The 26,282-nt window shown below is 35.0% G+C and overlaps 1 protein-coding gene across 2 annotated transcripts in view; it reads right to left on the reverse strand.

Annotated features, from left to right (window-relative positions):
• Nucleotides 1-26,282, reverse strand: part of SPAG16 (sperm associated antigen 16) — a 951,181-nt gene that overhangs the window by 396,035 nt on the left and 528,864 nt on the right. For both annotated transcript variants that reach the window (XM_028112215.2, XM_088022037.1), the window contains one exon: nt 322-448. In XM_028112215.2, the coding sequence (XP_027968016.1) occupies nt 322-448 (127 nt within the window). The remainder of the gene's footprint in view (nt 1-321; nt 449-26,282) is intronic.

Consider the following 26,282-nt stretch of genomic DNA (forward strand, 5'->3'; position numbering starts at 1 on the left):
TAAGATAGTCTCTTGTTTCTCTTTGCTACAAGATCCTTAGGGAGAAGCGATATGTGTTCCCCTTTCATATTCCCTGTACCAGCAGAGTTTCTATCTCAATAAGTAATTGTTGAATTAATGTTTAATGAAGTAGTTGCATTATTTTTATAAGCCTTACATTTAGGAGGCAGGGTAGATAGGAGTACATAAGCAAGATCTTATAAATAGGAACCTACTACCATTCTTGCACAATTACTTTATAAGTTGTACTTAGCACCTAAAGAATGACCAAGAGTGATTAGACTTATCAAAACCTAGAAAAAGGGCTAATAATTTGCTTACTGTTCTTGCATCCCATAAAGACAGGGATTTATCTGCAGAACCTGTGAGAAGAGTGTTGGAGCAAGGAAAAAACTCAATGCTGTTCACAGAATCTGTATGTCCATACAAAGTGCATCTGCATCTTTCACTGTATAGAGAGAAATGAAGAGTTCACATTTTAGGAGTTAGCACCTAAATGTTTCTTATGCTATCTACACAATGCTAATGAAGATAATTTAAGTATCTGAGGCAAAAAGTTGTTTTATAAATGGCAAAAATGTATAAGAACCACATTTTAAGGGAAAATTCTATAGTCACCTTATATCCTAAGCACTTTATAGAATTAGTAGCATAAAACTGACTAAATTTAAGTTACCTCAAATTTATAAAGTCACTTGGTAAAGCCATCTTTATATTGTGGCATTTACTCCTTCTCATGAAATGACTACATAAAAATTGTCCCCATCTAATAAGGGAATATACTAAGAAAAGAAAACAATGAAATGCAGTTTCATTTGTAGAAAATTTTCCTGCTATTTTCTAATGATTCCCGAAATATAAGTACAAAACATTTCTTTAAAGGTTTATACTCCAAAGCCAATTATATTGAAATAATCACCTTTAACTATTAGGGTAATTGTTCCAGAAATGTAATTGTTCTCCATAGCTTTAAGGAGAGACAGAGAGACATTTTACAGAAAAATAAGAAGTACATATTTATCTTATTAAAATAGTATATCATTGGGGCACCTGGGTAGCTCACTTGGTTAAGTGTGTGACTCTTGATTTCGGTTCAGGTCATGATCTCAGGGTCATGAGATGAGCCCTAATTCAGGCTGCACACTGAGCATGGTGCCTGTTTAAGAGTCTCTCTTTGCCCCTTCCCCCACTCATGCACATACTCTCTCTTTCTCTCTCTCAAGAAAAAAAAAATAGTAGTAAATTATTACATTAAAAAGAAGAATTTAACCATAAAACAAAACAGGCAGAATTAAAGACATTGCTCAGTCAAGTAAATATTTTATTATTATGAGATATTCTCTAAAAGACATCCTAACAGTAAGAAAAAATATTAAAATTATGTTATTTTAAATTATTTTTTCACTTATAGAAAAGTATAATTAAAAAAGGAAATGAACAAATGTATAATTCCTCCCACTTTTCTTTTACCCACCTTCCAATTCTTTGAAATCATATGGTTAATATTACATCAAAAATCATAACACATATTTGATCAATAATCACAAATCTCATAGTTGCTTAGTGCCTCCCAACCCGTCCTCCCAGTTTTTATTAAATATATATTTAAATTGATCCTCTGCACCCATATCTTTTCTATTTTCTTGATCATTCAGTACTTCAAAAGCAATTTTAACTGGCTATAATATCTGACATCATCAGTTCTCAAATTTTTGTGAAGAAATGTTCCACTGTTTGTACCACAGGCAAAGTCTGAGGACAACCTAATCTCTCCTCCTATTTCTGTCCAACTACCTTTGTGGATTATTTGCTTTCTATGTGCAATAGCTCTCATAGGTCTTTCACAAACACTGCAGTTCAGAAATTTTATCATGGCATGACTTGATGGTAATTTCCATCTATTATTCTTACACTTCAGTTATTCTAGGACAGTCTCCTCCATTATATCTTTAGGTTTTTATCTTCCATTTATTTCACTTTTGATTTCTTTAGAAATACCAACTATGTTTTATTTTTAGTTTTTCTCTTTCTGCCTCCACATTTAACATTTTGTCTATGATACTTATATCCTTATATATATAGTTTTCATTTTTCACACCTTTTCAATTGTCAATTGTACTTATTTTTATTTGTGTATGTATGTGTGTGAGCCATCAAAGGCTTTTATGTTTTCTATTTCACTTATTTCCTGATATTTCTTAGTCTACTTTTCACATGTATGTACTCTCTTATAAAATCATAATGGAATACTTTAGAACTTTTGATGTTTTATTATATAAAATAAATTTAAAAATAGCATTTCTGTAATTTCTTTGAAAATACAGTGTCCTGTCTATGAATTATTGATAACTGTGCTTAAGTAATTCTTTATGCACTATAAGTTCTTTAGTAGAATTTAGTTTATATTAACTTATTCTTCCATTTTTGCAATTCTTCATAAGTTTGGGGTTGGTTTCTTTTTATTATGACCTATATTTTAATGGGATAGTTACTTGCTAAATATAAATGGTAGAAGGAGAGAAATTGGACCCACCTCTAATTTCTAATCAGATTTGTTGTCTTCCACAAAGACATCACCAAGTGTGTTAGTGGCTCCATCTTGGAAGTTCATCTCTCCTTCAGTTTTGTATTTTAAAGTATGGATGCAGCTTCTTGCAAAACCCCTTGAGTCACAAGCTCTGTATTAACTCTAAAGCTTCTGCCTCATTTACACCCCCCCACTTGCCTCATCTATGGCAATCCCCCTTGTATACTTCATCTAACAATAAAAATGTCCTGTTAGGATTTTTGTTTGCAACTATGATAGAGTAACCAGTACTGTACTTCCCACACAATAAACGACTATAAAGTTACACAACTTACATAAGGCAACTGTTTTCTGGCATTAAACTAAACACAGCACAAGACAGTAATCTTTGAGAGAAAGAAAAAACGACGTAAGCTCCATGACCCTCCTGACTTGCTGCTCGGAAGCACTTCCCTGCTATCAAATGTAGCAGTAGGATCCCAGTAGAACCAAAGTCTCAGGCAGACAAGGGACAGTGAGGACAACTGGAGCTGCGGATATGCCTGGAATTTGCAGCACAGGGTATGAGAAAAGGGAACTCATTGGAATGGCAGTAGTTTTTATGGGGATTTCCTAGGAATTCTTGGTCAAGTTATAGATGGCAATTCTACAGACTAAGAGCAGAGATTTCCTGCTCTGTGTTTGAGATCTGAACAATGATACCAGAGTCCAGGTACTGCTAGAAGACACTGTATTTAAACCGCAACCAGAGTGTGAAGAGAACTCACTGGGCACCTCACAAGTTCAGCTGGGACTCCAGAAAGACCCCACAATAAAAGTAAGTGTCATCTTTATGAACTAAGTTCAAAACCAAAGTAAACTTGTCTTGCCAAAGAATAAATCCAAGACAGAAAGGGCAAAAATAATCTGCTGATAATTTAACTAATCACTAGGATAGAACTCACTACCTTTTATAGAAAGACCACCTAATATAGACTCCTTATAATTTGCCATTAATAACAACCAGCATGTAATTTTAAAAAAATTACTTCACATGTAAAGAGGTACTAGCTGTGACCCATAATCAAAATAAAATTTCAGTCATAGAAACAGATTCTGGGATGAATCAAATGTTTATAACAGAAGACAAAGATTCCAACCATCTATTATAAATATGTTTAAGAATAAAAAAGCCCAGATAGTTATAATGCGTGTGTGAATAAAGAATCTCAGAAGATAAATGGAGACTATAAAAAAGAAGAACATGGATGAATTAATAAGTATAATATGTGAAATAAAGAGATTATTGAGTGAGCAAAATAGCAGATTAGATATTGGAGAAAAAAAGGATTGATCTGGAAACAGCATGAACAAGAAATAAAAGTATGATTAATATTTTTAACCTCCTATGCACTTTTACTGAAATAAAGTCCTATCTGTGACAAAATTAAGCATTTCTATTTGTAAGTAGTTCATTACTGGTAACTTTTTAGAAGACTATATTTATTAAATAGAAAACATCTGAATATGGTATTTATTATTTTTAATTGAAGCATTTTGACTTATAAAGGATTATGCTTTTAACTTAAAAGATTTTTCTTAACATATACAATTTGTCATTACACTAAAAAGTCTCCTATTGCAAAGTTTGGTAGTATTTTTAAAGGCAAATACAACAGTATTACAAATATGGTTATATGTGTTTCATTATAGTGAAGATCTAACAAACACACATATACACAGAAAATGTATTGTTCTAGTCATGTGTATCCTTGCATATATGTATTATTGGTAAAACACTGTACACATTGACAATTTATATTCAGGCTTTGTTGCTCATTAAAAACTCAATTCAGCTATTTGAGGATATATTCACTTATGGTGGTGGGATAGAGGGAGGAACTCCTCAGTGATATAGCTCACATAGGTTCCCAGATGAAAAGGAAAAAACTGGGTCTTCACATAGTTAAAGGAAGAATTGCTCAAGGGGGAAAGAAATCTGCTCAGGAGTCACTGGTTTAAGGTGGGGCATTCCAGGCAGACAGGCTACAAGAGCAGGCTTGTGAGAGATTAATTAGCTGCCAGAGCAGGGAGCCCCATTCAGAATTTCTTTGCAAGGTGAAAATGGACTAAAGTGATGGAGCATGACAGCACCACAAGGGATGGAAATGATTTGTACATTTCTATCAAAAACATAAACACTGAAACTTGATGCAATTTTCTCTTGGTTGCCCTCTGCCGTTTTCCTATCATTTTTGTAGGAAGAAGTTAGTTCATAAGTGATAGCTCTTTATTTTTTTTCAAAGATTTTATTTATTTATTTGAGAGAGAGAGAGAATGAGAGATAGAGAGCACGAGAGGGAAGAGGGTCAGAGGGAGAAGCAGACTCCCTGCTGAGCAGGGAGCCGGATGTGGGACTCCATCCCAGGACTCCAGGATCATGACCTGAGCCGAAGGCAGTCGCTTAACCAACTGAGCCACCCAGGCGCCCGATAGCTCTTTATTAACTCACCTCCTGCTTTTCCTTTATTTCCTTTCTTCTCTTTCCTTGCCCCCTTGATTTAATTTACTACTCTGGTAACTGAATGTTAGTTCTCTGAACTTTCAGCTCATTGTAAAACAAAGTTATCTACTCTTCTAGAGCCCATACATTTCATTTAAAGTGTATTTCCTATACATATGCTAACTCATAAGAGGACAACATTTTAACACAGTTTCCCTTTGTGAGGCATTAAATTTTAGGGATTTTATTTCCTTTGTTGTGTTTGTTTTAGCGCTATTAATATTGGATATGAAATTGCGCCTTTAAAACTTCAAGCTTATATGAATTTACAGATCAACAAACTGTTAATGGAATTATAGAACATTTACAAAAAGGCAACAGCAATATATATCTAACTGAATATGAAGATAAAAAGTAAAAAAAAATCTATCCTTGTTTTAAAAAAGAGTACTGGAATTCATTATCTTATTAACCCTTAATAATACCTAGATTTTAAATAGTGTTTTTGTAATTAGCCAACATGTAATAATAAAATTTATCACAGGGCTTAGCTGAGAAATTCTTTAGGAAATACCTAAATCTAAGAATCCAACATGAGCATAAGTGATTAAATAGGTTTATTTAAATCTTTAGACTGCAATTCATCACATCTAAGTTCACTGAGGGATTCCTCCCATCCCTTGGTTTAGTTTTTTAAAGTTTATATATAAGCTATTTTAAAACCCACCAGAATTAGCATCTCAGCAAGGCAAAATCCTCCAGTGACATCCAAAATTTGACTTCAAAAGTTAACAGCATTTTAATAATGAGAGCCTTTTGTTTTATATTATTATAAATTGTATAAAATCCTTCATCATGCAATAGGTTCCTTGTGACCATGGAATTCAGCTGAACATTTAGTAGAGGGAGTGATATTTAAATAAAATCTACCAGGGAGTCTACCCGTAAGTCCTATCTTAAAGTTCACCATAACCTATCATGACATAATAATCTATCCTGTGGTCTGAGTGTCGGATCCAGGAAGGATCATAAATAGGCCATAGCTCCTAGACTAGGAAATTTCTTGGTCAAAACCCTTGACAATAAACATACAATCTGAGCCTTAGCCCTAAATGGTAATAAAACTCCACTCCATGTATGAAAACATAGGGCAGATCCCGGGCAAGCTCAAAAACTTGCAACACAGGCAGGATTTAGGGAATAGAAGCAATAGGCGAATAAATAAAAAAGGACCAGAGCAGAGCTGGGGATTCACTCAGAATACTCTCAAGTCCTCACTCAGATTTTCTAAGTAGTCAATTCAACTGTTTTTGCAAAGGGCAAGGGTGCAAGGAGAAGGTTAAGAGACTGGGGTGCACTGATAACAGTGAGAAAAAAGTGGAAGCTTGGCAGCACGTGGTAGTATACTGGATAATAGAAAAAAAAATAAAAATGGCAACTTGGGGCAAATTCATAAAGGCAAAAGCAAATACATATTTTTTTTTATATTTCAACAGTTCCTACATTTAAAATTGTAGTTTAAACTGACATCTGTTGAGCACTTACTGTTGTAAGCAATTTGTGTATATTAACAACACTGTGAAGTACTCTTGGCCCTCTTTATTCACAGATTCTGTATTTGTGAACTGTCTGCTTGCTAACATTTATTTATAACCCCAAAATCAATGTTTATGCAGACATTCACAGATGTGTGCACAGCAGTGGCAAAAAGTTTAAAGTCACAGGATGTGCACATTCCCTGCTGAGGTGAAACTAGGTAAAGCTCTGCCTTCTTGTTTCAGCTCTCCTACTGTAAACGGTGTTCTTTTGCAGTCTAGTTAGTTCCATATTTTTCACATTTTTGTGGGTTTTTTTGGGGTGATTTTGGTGATTTTGCTGTTTAAAATGGCTCCCAAGTGTAGTGTTATCAAGCATTCCTAAGTGCAAGTATTCCTGTGGTCTGACTTATGGAGAGAATGGTCAGATAAACTTTGTGCATGCATCAGCTGTATAGGGCTCTTGACTATTAGTTCAATGGTAATGAATCAAAAATACATATGAAATAATTTATCTTTAAACAGAAACACACAGAAAACTAGGTTACATATTGCTTAATTGACAAATCAGCTTGCAGGAAACTAACTCTGCGTTTCTCCTAGGTACAATGTTTCCATATTCACTAATCCGATGTTTTTGGTGTTTTTATAAGATATAGCAATCTTGAATAACAAGAACCAACTGCACTTATAATTTACCCAGTTTGAAGGTAAGGAAACCAAAGTATACAAAGTCTAGGTAATTTGCTTAATATCACACAGGTATTTAGTGGTGGAGATGAGATTTTTTTCCCAAACAGTTGGCTTAAGACTGTGTACTTTTAACCACTATCTACACAACCTTCCTCAATGCACAGCATAATGTTAAGTGAGGGCCTTGGTTATCAGCCATTGATAAAATTATACTCTGTAGGCAGAAAAATGTACCATATGCTTTAAAGATATTTTCATTAAGAAATAGTTACTATTCAAAATGTTCTAATGCTTAAAGGTGAAATATTCATTACCTAGAAAATTAATTTATATTAACTTATCCCCCACAATGCCAAATAAGTCAACTTTTATGGATTAGAAACATTTTAAACTTTAGATAAATGTTATCGGGTCTGATACAGTGGTCCATTGCAGTTGACTTGTACTGGTTTATAAGACAGTGGTATCTATATTTTCCTAATTCCACATTCAGTGGCTTCACTTTGCACCACTTGTAATTTGTCATGGTGGTAATATTTACACCATGGAAACTGGCAAATGCTACAAGTCAGGACTTGCATTTTTCTGAGAATAGGTTTATAAGCACATCACTGCCTGATGTTAATATCCTTAGCTTAGCCAGAATTTATTTACCTTTCAAATTTATATTAATTAAAGATTTCTTTAAAAACCCAGGTATCACCTCAATGCATGTGTTGAGTTTCCTCTACATCTATTTTATTTTTGTTTTGTTTTTTTCTTTATGTTTTAACCCAACACATTTGATACTGTGACTCATGAGAGTAAGGATGACTGTGAGAATGAACGTAATGCCACAGTTCTTAAGGATGCAGTAATAAACTATTTCTTTAGTAAACACTTGAACTCTTCCTTTACGTTCAGAGCATAGGTTTGTTGCCTGACATCAATACCTTCTAGGTCATTTGGTACCTATTACCCAGTCTAAACTGATTTACATATTATTTCCTCTGAATATTATTATAAAAGACAGAAAGAGCTAGAAACGAAATGTCACATTATTGAGTTAACTCTCCTGGTCTGGGATTCTGAAAAGTTAATGGGCTAAAGAAAATAGTTACTTATACTTTAGAACTTATGTCTTATGATGTGGAATGAGGACAGCCAATAATTCATGTGCCTGAGAATTAGACCTGAATAAGAAGGAGTGAAAGCTCATACACTTCAATCATATGGTGCTGCTTCTGTCTTTTCTGTAGTTAGATCAGTTTTTAAAAGAATTTTTGCTTCTAAAATTTCTGACTTAAAACTATCAAATATCATATATATATATATATACATATATACACAAATGTCGTGTGTGTGTGTGTGTGTGTGTATACACGCACAAAAGGTCAACAGGGTCATTTTGAAGCATATCTTTCTTTAAAAAAACTAAACAAAAAAGAAAATAAATCAGCCTCAAAGATGATTGCGACTCACTATTAAATGCAAGCTGATCAAAATACGTAACATTAAATGCTTTAAATCTAAAACCACTTCTGAAATCATCTATTTAACTTCTCTCTACAAAATATATATATATTTTTATCAAAGTATAGTTGACATACCATGTTATATTTGTTTCAGGTGTACAACATAGCGATTTGCCTATTCTATGCATTACTCAGTGTTCAGCACGGTAAGTGTGGTCACCAATTGTCATCATAAAACATTTAAAAAATATTGATTATATTCCCTGTGCTGTACTTTTCATCTCTGCAACTTACTTATTTTATAACTGAAAGTCTGTACCTCTTCACGTATTTTCTCCATCCCTCACCCCTTCCCCTCTAGCAGCCACCAGTTTGTTCTCTGTATTTATGAGTCCATTTTTAATTATTTTGTTCTTTTGTTTTGTATTTTAGATTACACATAAGTAACATCATATGGTATTTGTCTTTCTCTGTCTGAATTATTTCACTTAACATAATACCCTCTAGGTCCATCCATGTTGTTGCAAATGGCAAGATCTCATTCTTTTTTTTTATTTTTTATTGTTATGTTAATCACCATACATCATTAGTTTTTGATGTAGTGTTCCATGGTTCATTGTTTGTGCATAACACCCAGTGCTCCACGCAGAACGTGCCCTCTTTAATACCCATCACCTGGCTAACCCATCCCCCAACCTCCTCCCCTCTAGAACCCTCAGTTTGTTTTTCAGAGTCCATCGTCTCTCATGGTTCGTCTCCCCCTCCGACTTACTCCCCTACATTCTTCCCCTCCTGCTATCTTCTTCTTCTTTTTTTTTCTTAACATATATTGCATTATTTGTTTCAGAAGTACTGATCTGTGATTCAACAGTCTTGAACAATTCACAGCGCTCACCATAGCACATACCCTCCCCAATGTCTATCACCCAGCCACCCCATCCCTCCCACCCCCCACCACTCCAGCAACCCTCAGTTTGATCTCATTCTTTTTTTATGGTTAAGTAATATATATATATAACATTTCATTTCTAGCTCTTTCTGTCTTTTATACACTTGACTTAGCCAAAAGGCCGAGAAACGATCTTTCTGTCTTTTATAATAATATTCAGAGGAAATAATATGTAAATCAGTTTAGACTGGGTAATAGGTACCAAATGACCCAGAAGGTATTGATGGCAGGCAACAAAAAATATATATATATATAACAAAATATGTATATAACTATATGTTGTGTGTGTGTATATATATATGTGTGTGTGGCAGTAATTTCTAGGCAGTAATTTCTAGGACATCAGCCTTAGCAACATAATTATGGATGAAACAAAAGCAAAAATAAACTACTGGGACAATGCCAAAATAAAAAGCTTTTGTACAGCAAAGGAAACTAACAATAAAAGAAAAAGCAACCTACTAAATGGGAAAAGATCATTTGCAAATGATATGTCTGATAAGGAGTTAATATCCAAAATATATAAAGAACTTAAGACAAATCAACACCAAAAAACAAATAATTACATTTAAAAAAGTGGTCAGAGGACCTGAATAGACATTTTTCCAAAGAAGACATACAGATGGCCAACAGGCACATGAAAAAAATATTCAACATCACTAATCAGCAGGGAAATGAAAATCAAAACCACAATGAGATATATCACCTCACATCAATCAGAATGGCTAGTATGAGAAAGATAGTAAGTAACAAGTGTTAGAGAGAATGTGGAGAAAAGAGAACCGTAGTGTACTGTTGGTGGGAATGTAAATTGGCAAAACCACCGTGGGAAGCAGTATAGAGGTTCCTCAGAATACTACAAATAGAAGTACTATATGATCCAGTAATCCCACTACTGGGATTACTCCAAAAACAAAACAAAACGAAACACTAATTCAAAAAGATATATGCACCCCTATGTTTATTACAGCATTATCTGCAATCACCAAGATAAGAAACCTAAATGTCCAGGAACAGATGAATGGATACAAAATTTTAACATAATATAATCACAAGTAACCACACTGATACATTTGAATCTTATACTTCTTTTCCTTCCCCTGTCAACTTCCTGGAAGAGATCTATTCCAAAAACCAGATATCAGGAATGGTTAAAGTTAATGGCGAAAGGCAAGACTTCTAGACACAGAAGTTTGGCTCTAGGAGAATAGGGATGCCAGTGAGAAGAACAGAAAGTAGATAAAGAAGGGCTGAAATGAAAGGAAAAAACCCTTAGATTATCCAGGGATTGGATTGTTGGAGAAAAGAGATTTCGGTCCAGCTGTTTCTTTACGCTCAGAGCTTTCATTCAAAGCTCAGTGTCTTCTGACCATAAATAGGCGAAAACTAAATGGACACAGAACACCCATCTGTCACATCATCCTGTTATTTCCTTCACTGAACCAATCACTAGGTGAAATTAGCTTGATTACTTATTTATGTTATTGTACCCTCTCCCCCTCATCAGCCCTGACTAGAGTTATACACTCCGTAAAGACTCTGGCCTTATCTGTCATGTTTAATGAATACCAGAGTAGGTACTCAGTAAGTATTTATTGTTATTAATGAAACTGCAGATCTTCATGATCTGTGAAGAGATACCATTACTTCTCAATACTTAACCCTTAGTCTAATATCCTTCCCGTTCACCTAAAAATACTGATTATGTTTAAAAATAAACTTACTGAGGTTTTGTGGATTTCAATTACCTTAGAAGAGAAAGAATTGTGTGAGCAACACAAATGATCTAAGAATTAATTCCCCCCTGAAAAAGCTATAGAAACATCCAGTATTTTAGTTTTTATTTTGTCATGTAAAAGTAGAATTTAGTTAGGCTTAAACTTCTGATCTTAAATCACAAGCTTACCCTTAGGAATGAAAGCTTCTTAAAAGTGTTAAATTGATAAATCTTATGGTAACCATCCTTGATGGTATCAAGTTGATGGCCCTATTTTTCCACTGCGTTAGTTTAAAATGTCAGTAAAAATAATCATTTTTAAATGTTTGAATGAGGATAGAACCATAGGTAAAGAAAATGTGGGGAAATATTGTAAGCCTATCAGTGGACCTTCAGCTGTGCTACAACATGTCTAGTACACAATGCTCCTCAAAACTTTATCCTGTTGTTGCTACCATCTTCTGTCCAGAGTGGCTTGATATGAAATGGTGAAATGAGTTTACTTTTGGAAGTTCGGTTCCCCATTAGTCTCTCTCTTTCTGCTATGCCTACCTTTCTGAGTTAAACAAAAACAAAAACAAAAACCTCTTATGGTGATACTTCTCATAGAGTCATTTTTATTACCTGAGGGTGAATGGTATGGAACTATCTGTGCACTCTCTTTCCTGTCCCTGGTGTGTCTTACTATTCTCTTCTTCCCCTTCAGTAAATTCTATAACAAGTGAAAGCAAGAGTGAAAGATGGGGATTACTGGCAGAGGTTATGTGAAACTCTAGAAGGAATACAATTAAACCCAGCTTGAACTTCCTAAGTCAGGATACATTTCTTTATTAATATCCACCCTAGAAATGAAAATTCTGGAAATGGTAAACACAATTTAAATAGGGATCATTTCTTCTCAATCTGTCCAACTTTGTTTACCTAAAGGCCTAATGGATGTTCTCCCTCTCCAGACCCCAGAGCTTTCTGCCCACCAAACAAGAATATAAAATACATAAAAATTAAAAAAAAAAAACAGGCAAAACTAGAAAGGGCAAATAGCTTGGGAATAACTCATAAGAGAGCTTCCTCATTACTTTCTCTCATTTTAAGTACCTCTGATTCAATGGCTAGAATACAGCTGTCTTTATTCAATATCTCTTTATACTGAGTACAGTATACATTCCAGATTTTGTATAATTTTATATTTTCAATAAATAAAATACATCAAATATGTCTTAAATGTGATTTACTTTCCGTGTCTGTAAAATAGTTACATGAATGATGTACAAGTCAGACTAAATTTTTTTTGTCAGAATTTAGTAACTAGGTATTTGTTTAAAATTGTATTTTGGAATGAATTTCTTTATTACCAGTGTGTCTGGTGATATCAATGCGTGAAGTTATTTCTCTATGACAGTATAATTTATTGAAATATCAAGCCATACTTATATTACTGGTATTTTCCCCCTTATCCCTCAGTTTAAGCAGGGAGACTACTTTGGTAAATCCTTGCCTCTAGAATGTTAGATGGACAGAGAGCAGAAACTACTTGGAATCAAAGGTATTTCTTATCGCTTTTAAAACCTTAAACTCGAGCTAGTATCTCTGAAGGGAAGAAGCAGCTGTTGGACAACTTCTAAGGAAAAGGAGAAAGAGTGAGAAGGATTCCCTTGAAGTGGGAAGGGGGTTTAGGTGCTTGTGAGGCTCTGTGAGAAGGAAAGAATTTTGAATCACTCCATTGCAGTGCCTGGAAAAGGTGGCTAGATCTCAGACATGGTCACACGGCTCATGTGGCAGATTGGGTCCCAGGCTCAAGGCTCACTCTTTGTCCAAAAATATTCCATGCATGACACCAAAGTAACATACATCACTACCAAACTGGGGCTTTGAGCATCCCAGCAATAGGCTGATAACCAATGACTAGGAAAGCCTCCTTATTACTACTGCTGAGTAAGGTCTTGGGACCTTCTAAATATCATAAAAATACTGTATAAAACCACAGTAAAGCCTTTTCTTTATTCTACATCCAAAAGCAGTTATTCTAGTTGCAGGAATTTTAGTCCATATAAAAAATATATAAAATAGTAAATTGCTGGGAAAATAAATATTCAAGGTTTGCAGGACCTTGTAATATCCTCTAATTGTATGATTAAATAATTGTGTTTAGATCTGTTCTTCATTATGGAAATAATTTACCTCCACTGATATCTTTAAACAAAGTGCATCCATTTTCATTTCTTTTATACTGTAATTGTAATATGAAAAGCAAATTTATAAAGGGCACTTAATAAAAGTAGCCATGAATGTGTAAGCAAATCAGTAAGGTCTGTCTCAAATTGGGTGAATGGAAGCAGATGTTTTAATAGTAGTAACAGTAAATATTTTCTATTTGCACCTTGTTTTCTAAACAACTTAAAGTAACTTATTGTCTTTCTCTATCTAAATAATAGCTGGATTAAAAGAGACATAACCTGTAAAAGAATCTCTTGTTTGATCTGTAACCAACAGGTTAATGAAACTGTGATCATCCTGTTGATCAGAAAGGATTAAATATCATGGGAATGATTTGATGTAGCGGATTTTAAAAAATATTTTAAAAGAATCTGTTTTCTTACCTCCACTTCATTTATTCAATGGCCTCTATTTTTAAGTTCTCTCTCTCTTTTTTAAAGATTTTATTTATTTATTTTAGAGAGAGAGAGCACAGGCAGCAGGGAGGGGCAGAGGGAAAGGGAAAATCAGGCTCCCCATTGATCAGGGAGCCCACTCACAGCTCAATCCCAGGACCCTGGGATCATAACCTGAGCCAAAGGCAGATGCTTAACTGACTGAGCCACCCACATGCCCCTAAATTCTCTCTTTTCTTGGGTCATTCACTTACTAGCGCATTAAAATATGTCACCCAGTGTATGTTCTTCACCATTATTACAATGAATTATATATTATGTTCCATATTAGGGCTCACTGCATTTACCACCACCACAATGGCTACTCACACCTCCTCCCATAACACCTCCCAAACACTGAACTATATTAATGCTTTTAAATAAAACTATTGTCTCTAAAAAATATATTAAACCATGTTTGAAAAAGGACACACATGTTTTCTTTATTTTATAACACCATATTGCACTAACTTTTCTTAACCTCCATCTGCTGATACTGCATCAAAAATTAATTTGTTAGGATCTAAGTGTTGTTGGAAAAGTTCAGCAGCGCCCTACAGATTATTATAAAGATATATCATCACCTTGGTTGTATGATAGAATGTCACCAACTTAAAATGAGAATTATAAACAGAATGACATTTGTGTCTGCCATCTACCTTGTGCTTTTTACCTCTCATATGTGATAATGTTCAAATCAGGGACAGGACTTTTTAGTGAGGACCCATATACAAATACAGTAAAATGGCCAGCTTAAGATATTAAAAATGCCAGTTTGTTTTATGAGGTTATAAATAAGTCCTATCATGTCTTTACATTTTATGACCTCTATTTTATTCCTTGATAGATTCATATATGACATATCCAATTATTCATGTCAAAAATTTAAAACTACCAGCATTTCAATAAGGAAGCACATACTATTATTTATTTTTTTTACTGTACTTTATCTTTGGATTTTTAAACAAAACCTGGATTTTATGTGAGAAATCATGGTTTTTCTATTAAGCATATCTTTCTTAAATAGTGATATAGATATTTATGGGGTCAGTATTTCTTTCACTTAAAGTCAGATGTCCTCTGCTTTTTGGCTTGGTCCTGGGCCTGAACTCAATATGGGTACAATTTTCAGAATAAAAATTGGGATTGAATACAGTATAGGCTCTGGGGAAATACCATTAAAATTACGCTTTGGGGTGTTTAGTTTTGAATGTCTATTTTTCTTTTTTTTTAATTTATTTGACAGAGAGTGTGAGTGAGCACAAGCGGGGGGGCAGCAGGCAGAGGGAGAGGGAGAAGCAGGCTCCCCACTGAGCAGGGAGCCCGATGCGGGGCTTAACCCACTGAGCCACCTAGGCACCCCTGAATGTCTATTTTTCTTAAGAACAACCATAATCAGCAAATTATTTATATTTATGAAATGACACAATCACAACAGTCTTGTTAAAATTACTTCCAGCTATTCCACTAAAGTATGTCAGTATATCAGTATGGCAGTATCTTCTGCACAGTGTGATTGGGCTATTGACCTTGGTGCTTCCTCTTCATAAGACTGGGTCAGAAAAGGCTGATTCATGTCAGGCAATCACTTCCTCACAAATTGCAAAAATAAATAAATATGCCTTCTATATCTTCTGTCCTTTGGGTGTTAGCAGCAGCTGTTACCTGCAGGGTGTCCTTCTCCGTGAGCTGTCTCTTAGCTTTGTGCTGAGCACACTCTTCTGTTTAAATGAGGCAGTGAAGCAGCTCAAGCCCTGCTTGCTTCAAGCCAACACGATCTGCTTGTGCCTGTCACTTCTTAGCTTATTATGTTGCTGTTAGTTTTGCTTGAAGGATTTTGTTCATCCTTTGGGTACAGCCACCCTCCTTCAGATAGCCACATAATTATCTTCTCATTCAGGTGCCATCCATTTTCATTACATGACTGGTCAGCATTGCTGAAAGTTGATAGGGGAGACTCATATGCCATTAGACATCTGTATTATCAGGCCAACTTTAATGCAACTTTGTTTTATCATTTACACATAGCATCATTTATACACAATATAAATATCAGTCGACGCATATATGTGTATCGATTATTCCCAACAAATCTTGATTTCAGGCTTATACAATTAGTACTTCTCATGTTCAGCAAAATAACTTACTATGTAATTTTTGTACCTACTAATTGGTATTTGTCCACTTAATTACATCATACCATAATTCTTAATTCTATGAGATCTAGCAGTCCCTTTGAAAAACAAACCTACTATATCGAAATGAAATTAAATATAATAATAATTTTTAAAAAAATCAATATACTCGCCTAACAGTAATGGAAAAAGAAATAGAAAGTAAGTAATTTGTAACAAAATAATGTGTTTTTCAAAAATAAATGCTCAGGCCCAACCAGATTAGGAGACATAATGATGGAACCAAGAAGCTCACACCTAGGTATAGAATTATCATGGTTGTCACTGCTATGAATGCCAATTGTTAAACTGTACTATCTAGGAGACTCAAGTTCTAGTGGTCTTATTGCTGCGAGGTAATTTCTGCAATGGTAAACAACTTTTGGTAAAGTTCCGATAAAAATTTAGTTAAATAGTCCCTTGATTTACAAAGTAGTTGGATTTCTGAAAAACAGTATGTACTAAAAGTTTGTAAGTAACGCTTTGTGTTTATTTTCAATGTGGAGTTGGATTTCTAGAGAAAATTAAAATGTAAAAAGGATATTAACAGGTTTTTTCTTTCAACTTCATCGATCTACATAGGGACCTTTGGAAGTCATGTGGTACACAAAAGAATTTTTTTCATTGTGCAGGAGTGCCCTACTCAGCAAGATGTATGGCATCCCTGTCCCCACACACTTCATTTCAACTGTGCCCGTGAATAAACGAAACAAGAAAAAGCACTCTGAATTATCAAAATGTTTGTTTGGGAGTGGTACTACCCACCACCCTGGTGAACTGCTGACTTAATGACTACATTGACTTTACCGTTTATTGTTATTGCTCAATGCCTTGCCCAGAAAAGGAAACTTTAAAACCTATCCATTGAAGTTTCCAGGAAAGCCAATTTTATATTTATTATCGCTCGCCTTTAAATCACTCTAAAATATAAACTGGTTGCCACTGGGTGTGTGATTCATGACTGTTCCAGTTCCAGTAGTCGGAGTTTTGGGAGAAGAAATTGGCAGAGCAGCCTGAGACAAGGAAGGAGAAACAAGAGGACCAAGATGGGGGAAATATATGGAGTCAGATGAAGAAGTGCAATGGGAGGATGCCAAACATGAGGTGGGAGCAGGGGATTTAGAGAAGAAAGAAGCTGAGCAAACCTTCCATCTGCTGCCATCTTTATTACGGTATTAGTTTTGTTGTTTCCATCAATCACAAAAAAGTGCCTCACATAACAAACTATACAGCTGTTTTAGAAATTCTATATAGGGTATCTTTTGGAGTAGCTTCTCAGAGAAATTATGAATGGATAAATTGCAAAAAAAGCAATTAACCTCTCAGCTTTTAACATGCTGTTTCCCCCCAGTTAAATCTAGTATTCTGACTAAAGAAAATTTATCACCTATATTCAAATAAAATAATATTCAAGTATAAGTATAAATCACATTTCTAGGCATATTATTTTTATATATTCTGAAATTTGGGACCATATATATTTCTAATGACTCTTATGTCAAGGCAAGAGATGAAGATAACAGAAATGTAAAAGGGAAAGTACTCAGTTTAGATCTGGCACGTTTCTAGTAAACAAAAAGAACATACCATGTCAAATCCTTTTTCAAGTAAGGCAAATTATTTAATAACTCATTAATCATGGGAATAAAAGAAGAAAACTATTCAAAATAAACGGTTCTTCTAACATCCTGGGTAATTGTTGTTTTCTGACACTAGATATTGCTTATAGAACTGTTAATAACACTTTACTTCCTAATGTTATATAGGAAGAGTGTTAGACTTGGGTTATGAACCAATTCTGCCATTTACATGACTATCAGCAAATCACATATACTCCACATTTATGTATAATCAGGATAAAATGAAAAAAAATGTCTGGAAGCAACTTGAAAATTATAAAGGCTGGCTACATATTAATCAATAGAATTAATACCGCTTATCTGTCTATCAGGGTGGTTGGAATTTGATTACTCCCATCAATAATAATTTTTGCTATGGGGCACCTGAGTGGCACAGTTGGTTAAGCGTCCGACTCTTGGTTTCTGCTCAGGTCGTGATCTCAGGGTAGTGAGATAGAGCCCTGCAACTGGCTCTGTGCTCAGCATGGAATCTGCTTAAGGACTCTCTGCCCCTCCCCTCTGAGCTCTCTCTCTCTCAAATAAATAAATAAATAAATAAATCTTTTTCTTTTAAAAAAGAATAATTTTTGCTATCCTTTATATCTTATTTGGATGTAGTAGTCCAGATGTGAATCTTTCTGGTGGGTCAACTATGAAGAGGTGAGAATTAGTTGGGTCATGTGGAGTAGGTATTTCTATCAAGGGTATGCTTAAATGAATTTCTTAAATTGGAGCTTTAAAAACAAGAGATTAAACAAAAATTGAAATCCTCATGCTAATACACCATGTGATAAAGCAAATGTAGATAGAATGCAATTGGCATTTGTTTTTGCTTCCTGCAGACTGGACTCAATATAGGTCTTATCTTCTGTAAGCTGGCCTGGAGGGGGCAGAGAGAAAAGAATGAGGACAGCCAAGTACACATGGGGGGACTCTCTCTTGGGAAATGAGAAAACAAAAGGAGGGATACTGTGTCCTCAGTTTCTCCAGGCCCAATCTGCAGAGATTTGGCCCACAAAACAAGCGTTGACAGGGGAATCATTCTCTTACTGTCCCAGTAGTATCAGCCCATCATAGAACCCAGAACCATCCTTGTACCCAGCATAAATTTGGAAACAGCATCCAAACCCTTGCAATTATTGGCATGTTAGCTGCACAGCCTTGCCCTGTATATTTCAGTAACTTATAATAAGACCCCCAACCCCACCACCATTTTACACAATTGAATTATTTGCCTACATTAACAAAAAAAAATTTCTGGGGACTTGAAAGGAATTGCATTAAAATTATATATTAATTGGTGAAGAATTAGCACTTCATTATATTGAATCTTCCAAACCATGAATATGGTTTGTCTCTCAATTACTGAAGTCTTCTTGGATTTTATTTTATTTTTTAGTGTTTTGTAGTTAAAGCATATAGATTCTGCACATTTTTGTTTTTTGTTTAATTTAACATAAATATTTCCATTTTTTTGGAGACATTACTGATAGATTTATTTTTATTTATTTTTTTAAGATTTTATTTATTCATTTATTTGAGGGAGAGAGAGAGAGAGAGAAAGAGCACAAGTGGGGGGAGGGGCAGAGAGAGAAGGAGAAGCAGGCTCCCCAGTGAGCAGGGAGTCCAACGCGGGGCGTGGGGCTCGATCCCAGGACCCTGAAATCATGACCTGAACTGAAGGTAGATGCTTAACTGTTTGAGCCACCCAGGCACCCCAGATAGATTTTTTTTAAACTTTGCTATAATTTTATATTGTTAGTATATAGAAATAAGACTGTTTTTGCATGCTGACCTTGTATTCTGCAACCTTATTATACTTTACCCTACAAAGTTTGACATGCTGTTCCTTTATCCAATTAGATTATTTCTAATTTTCTTGTGATTCTTTCTTTGACCTTTGAGTTATTTGAAATGTGTTTTTTTTTTCAATTTCAAAATATTTGGAGATATTCCAGATATTTTTCTGTTATTGATTTCTCTTTAATTCAGTTTTATACAGGAAACACACTCTGTATGATTTAAATCATTTAAAATTTATTGATTTTGTTTTATAGCCCAACATACAATCTAACTTGGTGATGTTCCATGTATACTAAAAGAGTATATTCTGCTATTGTTGGGTGTAGTGTCTATAAATCTCAATTAGGGAATTTGCTTGGTAGTATTGTTCAAATTTTCTAAATCTTTACTGATTTTATGTCTATTTGTTCTATCAAGTAATCATAGTAATTATTTGTATGGATGACTTTATATTATATAAAGGGATTGGAACACCCCTTTGAAACAGCTTAGGCACTTATCCCACTAATTATCTATTTGTATATTATAGTACAATCATCTCAACTTCCTAGGTTTATGACCCCTTCCTTCTCCCATTTCAGTCAGCTAATTCTCAGCAGTGTGAAATGTATGTATTTAAAATAGAGTTTCCACTCACACTGGAATGTTTTTTACAATCTGCTCAAATTACATATAGTTCTTCTATTATGGCATTTAGTACAGTTTTCCTTACTTACATACTATTGTTAATACCATTTATTAGAATTTAAAGACTTCATGGTTAAAGAATGTGCATATCTTTTTTTAAATATGTGCAGATCTCAATATTATCCCTACTTCACAGTGTCAAAAATATTGCTTAATTGAGACATAAATATAGGTCAAGTAGCAAAACCAGAATTGTCTAGGATTATGATCCTAGACTCAGGCAAAAGAGAGAGCTAAAGGTGAGAAAGTGAACAGTGGCATGTTAGAGTATTTAGAGAGCTCAATCCAGAAATATGAGGCAAAATTTAACTTGACCTATCAAACCTGTTTGTTTTAAAGTTAACTTGATTTATCAGAATATTAGTCTAAGACTGAAAGCATAGGTAGCATGGGCCACTAAACAAGGTATTGGATCCAAAATTCAGCCTGCCTATCTCCTGCCAGCTATCCAGTTCAGTTGAGGATGAGGTAGACAGGCAGTGAGTGAAGCAGAAAACTTTGGTCATATCAGTGCCTGAGTAGAAATAAAGACAGGGCTCAGGGCTAGGTGAAAAGGGGTTTGAATATCAAGCTACAATGTCTAGCATATGGTGGCAGTTTAGACTATACTAAATGAATGAATGAATGAAAGAATGAATGAATGGGTGATGAATGAGTGAATGAATATAATGCATGACCAATTAACAAGGCTATCTTGACCTTGGACAGATAAACTTTAGATGTTCTATTTCCTCCCACTGGGATTCCCATGCAAAATAAGTATGCTCAGATGTCAGAATCAATTTTAAAAATGCTTTATAATTTTTTGTTTTGTTCCTCTTTGATCATAAAATAAACAAATTTTTTTATATATTCTTAGATTTGTATGTGTGTATGTATTTTGCCTAGAAGCAGAAAAAAATGACTAGAAACTATCTTCATTTAACTGGCATTATTAAGAAGACAAGTGCTTATACTATGTCTTATTAAACTATTGTAGTTATATACATATTCTAAATTCTTTTTTCCCAATTTCACAAGTTGTAATATGGCATGGTTTAAAACCTGTTATATCTCCTAAAGAAATATGAAAATTTCAGCATTTCTCAATTTCAGAAGATTTTGCAAAAAGCTGTTTGGAGGCAAGGTTTTTCCAAACAGTGTGACATGTCTCTCAAACAAAAAGACATTTCTGTCTTTGAAGTATTCTAACAAACTATTTTGTTTCTTTTGTAACCACTCTAGTATTTCATAGGTTTAAAATTAAGGCATTTTATGAGGTTTGATTTTACTATTTACCTAACATATACCATAGTTTTTTCCCACAGATTTCAGTGTACCTCTAAGCTAAGATATAAATATACACATTATAAAATATAGTCTTTTTAAATCATTATATTAAAATGTATGTTAAATGGGGAGGAAGAGCTAAGATGTCAGAGTACTAGGAGGACACTAGGCTTGCTTCATACCTCAAACACAGCTAGATAAATATAAAATCATTCTGAATACCCAATAAATCAATCTGAAGACTGACAGAACAAACTGCACAATGAGGGAGAGAAGAGGCCAGCCACATCGTGGAAAGTAGGAGATGTAGAGATGTGGTTTTGGGGAGAAATGGATTGCAAGTGCTACAGAGGGGAGGCAGCCCTGGTTGAGGACAGAGGAGAGAGAGAGAGAGAGAGGAGCACACAGGGAATTGCACAAGGAAAACACTTTCCCAAGTCACTGACTGGGAAAATGAGAGGAGCTGATTTTCGTGAGTTTTTGTAACCAGCATGGCTCAAAGACTGGTTTTAGAGGTCTGTGGTGTGACTGGTATAGAGACCTAAAGGTCCTGCAGTGTTCCTGTAAAGAAGGCAGGCAGGTAGCCTGTGGACGGATGATTACTTGGGACACATGGGAGAGATGGGAGAGACAGTTCTCCCTTTTTGGAGCTCATCTGAGAGAGGTGGCATGGAGCTCATCTGAGAGAGGTGGCATGCATCTCCTGTAACAGAGGAGCTGGCTAGTGCCATTTCTCTCCCTCGCATCTCAGCATAAACTACAGTAAATAGCATAACAACAACATTGGCTGCTTAATCTGCTTACACTGAGCCCCACACCCCCATACCCCCCACGCTTTGCTGGTACTGCTTTTCACTGGCAAGTGTGACTAAGAACCAGCACAGTGGGCCCCTCCCCCAGAAAACCAGCATGAAACCCTGCATCCACCATGTCTACTGACCACAGAGTTCTGAAAAGCTTCAATTCTAGTGGAAATAGTATCAGATCTCTTTTAGCAAGCAGACCAAAGTATGCGTTGTGAATACTTACCCACTCTGGCCAAGGTCCAAACACTCCCCACTGAGATGCAAGGAGGAACTCTGCAAAGGACTGACTTGAGGATTGAGCAGTCAAACACAGCAGTACAGTGCATGCAGCAGTACAGTGCATGCAGCATACACGAGAGATACTGCCTAAAGCACAAGGCCCTGAAAAAAAAAAAAAAAAAAAGCACAAGGCCCTGGATAGTATATGATCTCTTCTCCATAAAATCATTGCTCTCAGGAGCAGGAAACATAACAGACTTTCCTAACACACAGAAGAAGACAGAGACCTAGACAAAATGCTAAGACAGAGGAATTCATCCCAAAAGAAAAAACAAGAAAAGGTCATGGCCAGGGGTCTAATCAAAACAGATATAAGTAATATACCTTATCCAGAATTTAAAGCAGCAATCATAAGGATACTAGCTGGGCTTAAGAAAAGCACAGAAGACACCAGAGAGACCCTTACCACATAGATAAGAGACTCATAACTAGACAGGCTGAAATGAAAAATATAATAACTGAGATTCAAAACCAACTGGATGTAATGATCACAAGGATGGAAGAAGCAGAGGAATGAATAAGTAAGTGATATAGAAGATAAAATTATGGAAAATAATGAAGTTGAACAAAAGAGGGAAAGAAAAATCTTGGATCACAAAAGTAGACTTAGGGAACTCAGTGACTCCATAAAGCACAGTAACATCTGTATCATAGGAGTCCCAGAAGAAGAGGAGAGGGAAACTGGGGCACAAGGTTTACTTGAGGAAATTATGGCTAAAAACTTCTCTAACCTGGGGAACGAAACAGATATCCAAATTCAGGAGGTACAGAGAACTCCCATCAAAATCAACAAAAGCAGCCCAACACCAAGACATACTATATTTAAATTTGCAAAATATATAAATAGAGAAAAAAATCCTAAAAGCAGCAAGACAAAAGAAGTCCCTAACTTACAAGACAAATAAGGTTAGCAGCAGATCTCTCCATAGAAATTTGACAGGCCAGAAGTGTGGCATGATATATTCAACATGCTGAATGTGAAAAATATGCAGGCAAGAATATTCTATCCAACAAGGCTATCATTCAGAATAGGTGAGACAAAGAGTTTCCCAGATAAACAGAAACTAAAGGAATATGTGACCACTAAACCAGCCCTGCAAGGAATATTAAAAGGGATTCATGAATGGGAAAGAAAGCCCAAAAGTGACAAAGACTAGAAAGGAATGGATAAAGTCTCCAAAAACAATGACTTTATAGGTAAAACAATGGCACTAAATACATATCTGTCAATAATCACTCTGAATGTAAATGGACTAAATGCTCCAGTCAAAAGATAGGGTATCAGAATGAATTAAAAAAACAAGACCCATCTATATGCTGCCTACAAGAGACTCATTTTAGGACTAAAGACACCTGCATATTGAAAGCAAGAGGATGAAGAATGATCTATCATGCTAATAGATTTCAAAAGAAAGCCAGAATAGCCATACTTATATCAGGCAAACTAAATTTTAAACCAAAGAGTATAACAGGAGATGAGGAAGGGTACTATATCATAATAAAGGGATCTATCCAACAAGAAGATATAACAATTGTAAATATTTATGCCCCCAGTTTGGGAACACCCAAATATATAAAACAATTAATAACAAACATAAAGAAACCTATTGGTAATAATACAATAACAGTAGGGGACTTTAATATCCTACTTACAACAGTTTACAGATCATCTAAGCTGAAAATCAGCAAGGAAACAATGGCTTTGAATGACACACTGACCAGATAGACTTAACAGATATATTCAGAACATTTTCATTCTAAGGCAGCAGAATACACATTCTTTTTGAGTGCACATGGAACATTCTCCAGAATAGATCATATGCTGTGTCACAAATCAGGCCTCACCAAATACAAAAAGGTTTCGAATATACCATGCATATTTTCTGACCACAACATTATGAAACACAACCACAAGAAAAAATTTGGAAAGACCATATATGGAGGTTAAAGAACATCCTATGAAAGATGAATGGGTTAACCAGAAATTAAAGAAAAAATAAATGAAAAATACATGGAAACAAATGAAAATGAAATATGACAGTCAAAAGCCTTTGGGATTCAGCGAAGGCACAAAGGTGGTCATAACAGGGAAGTATATAGCAACAGGCTTTCCTTAAGAAGCAAGAAAAGTCTCAACTACACAACCTAACCTTACACCTAAAGAAGCTAGAAGAACAGCAAATGTAGCCTAAAGCCAACAGAAGAAAAGAAATAATAAAGATTAGGGCATAAATGATATAGAAACAAACAAAAACCAGTGAAACAGATCAATGAAACTAGGAGCTGGTTATTTGGAAGAATTAATAAAATTGATAAACCCCTAGCCAGACTTAATGAAAAGAAAAAAGAAAGGACCCAAATAGATAAAATCACAAAGGAAAGAGGGAAGATCACAACCAACACCACAGAAATACTAACAATCTAGGTGAATATTATGAAAAATTACATGCCAACAAACTGTGCAATCTGGGAGAAATGGATCAATCCCTAGAAACATAAAAACTACCAAAACTGAAACAGGAAGAAATAGAAAACTTGAACAGACAGAGAACCAGGAAAGAAACTGAATCAGTAGTAAAAAAATCTCCCAACAAACTAAAGTCCAGGGCCAGATTGCTTCCCAGGGGAATGCTACCAAACAGTTAAAGAAATATTAATACCTATTTTTTCTCAAACTTTCAAAAAAATAGAAATGGAAGGAAAACTTCCAAAATAATTCTACAAGGCCAGCATTACCTTGATTCCAAAACCAGACAAAGAATCCACTAAAAAAGAGATCTATAAGCCAATATCTCTGATGAACATGGATGCAAAAATTCTCAACAAAATGCTAGCAATTTGAATCTAATAGTACATTAAAAGTATCATTCACCATGATCAAGTGGGATTTCTTCATGGGTTGCAACAGTGGCTCAATATTTTAAAATCATTCATTGAGAGACACAACATTAATAAAAGAAAGGATAAGAACAATATGATTCTCTCAATAGATGCAGAAAAAGCATTTGAGTACAGCAGTCATTCTTGATAAAAACCCTCAACAGAGAAGGGATAGAGGGAAATTACCTCAACATCATAAAGGCTATATATGAAAAACCCACAGCTAATTTAATCTTCAATGGGGAAAAATGAGAGCTTTTCCTCTATGGTCAGGAACAAAACAGTGATGTCCACCCTCATCACTGTTATTTAATATAGTACTGGAAGTCCTAGCCTCAGCAATCCAAAAACAAAAAGAAATAAGGGCATCCACATTGGCAAGGAAGAAGTCAAACTTTCACACTTTGCAGATGACATGATACTATACTTAGAAAACCTGAAAGACTCCACCAAAAAATTGCTGGAACTAATACACGAATTCAACAAAGCCACAATATATAAAACCAATGTGCAGATATCTGTTGCACTTCTATATGCCAATAATGAAGCAGCAGAAAAAGAAATCAAGGAATCAATTCCATTTGCAATTGCTCTAAAAACCGTAAGATACCTAGTAATAAATCTAACTAAAGACGTAAAAGATCTGTACTCTCAAAACTCTAAAACACTTATGAAAGAAACTGAAAGAAATGGAAAAACATCCCATGCTCACTGGATTGGAAGATCAAACACTGTTAAAATGTCTACACTATCTAAAGCA

The sequence above is a fragment of the Eumetopias jubatus genome, unplaced genomic scaffold, assembly GCF_037043125.1.
Source record: "Eumetopias jubatus isolate StellerSeaLion01/CBP00866 unplaced genomic scaffold, mEumJub1_p1.0 scaffold_3, whole genome shotgun sequence".
In the NCBI taxonomy this organism is placed as follows: domain Eukaryota; kingdom Metazoa; phylum Chordata; class Mammalia; order Carnivora; family Otariidae; genus Eumetopias; species Eumetopias jubatus.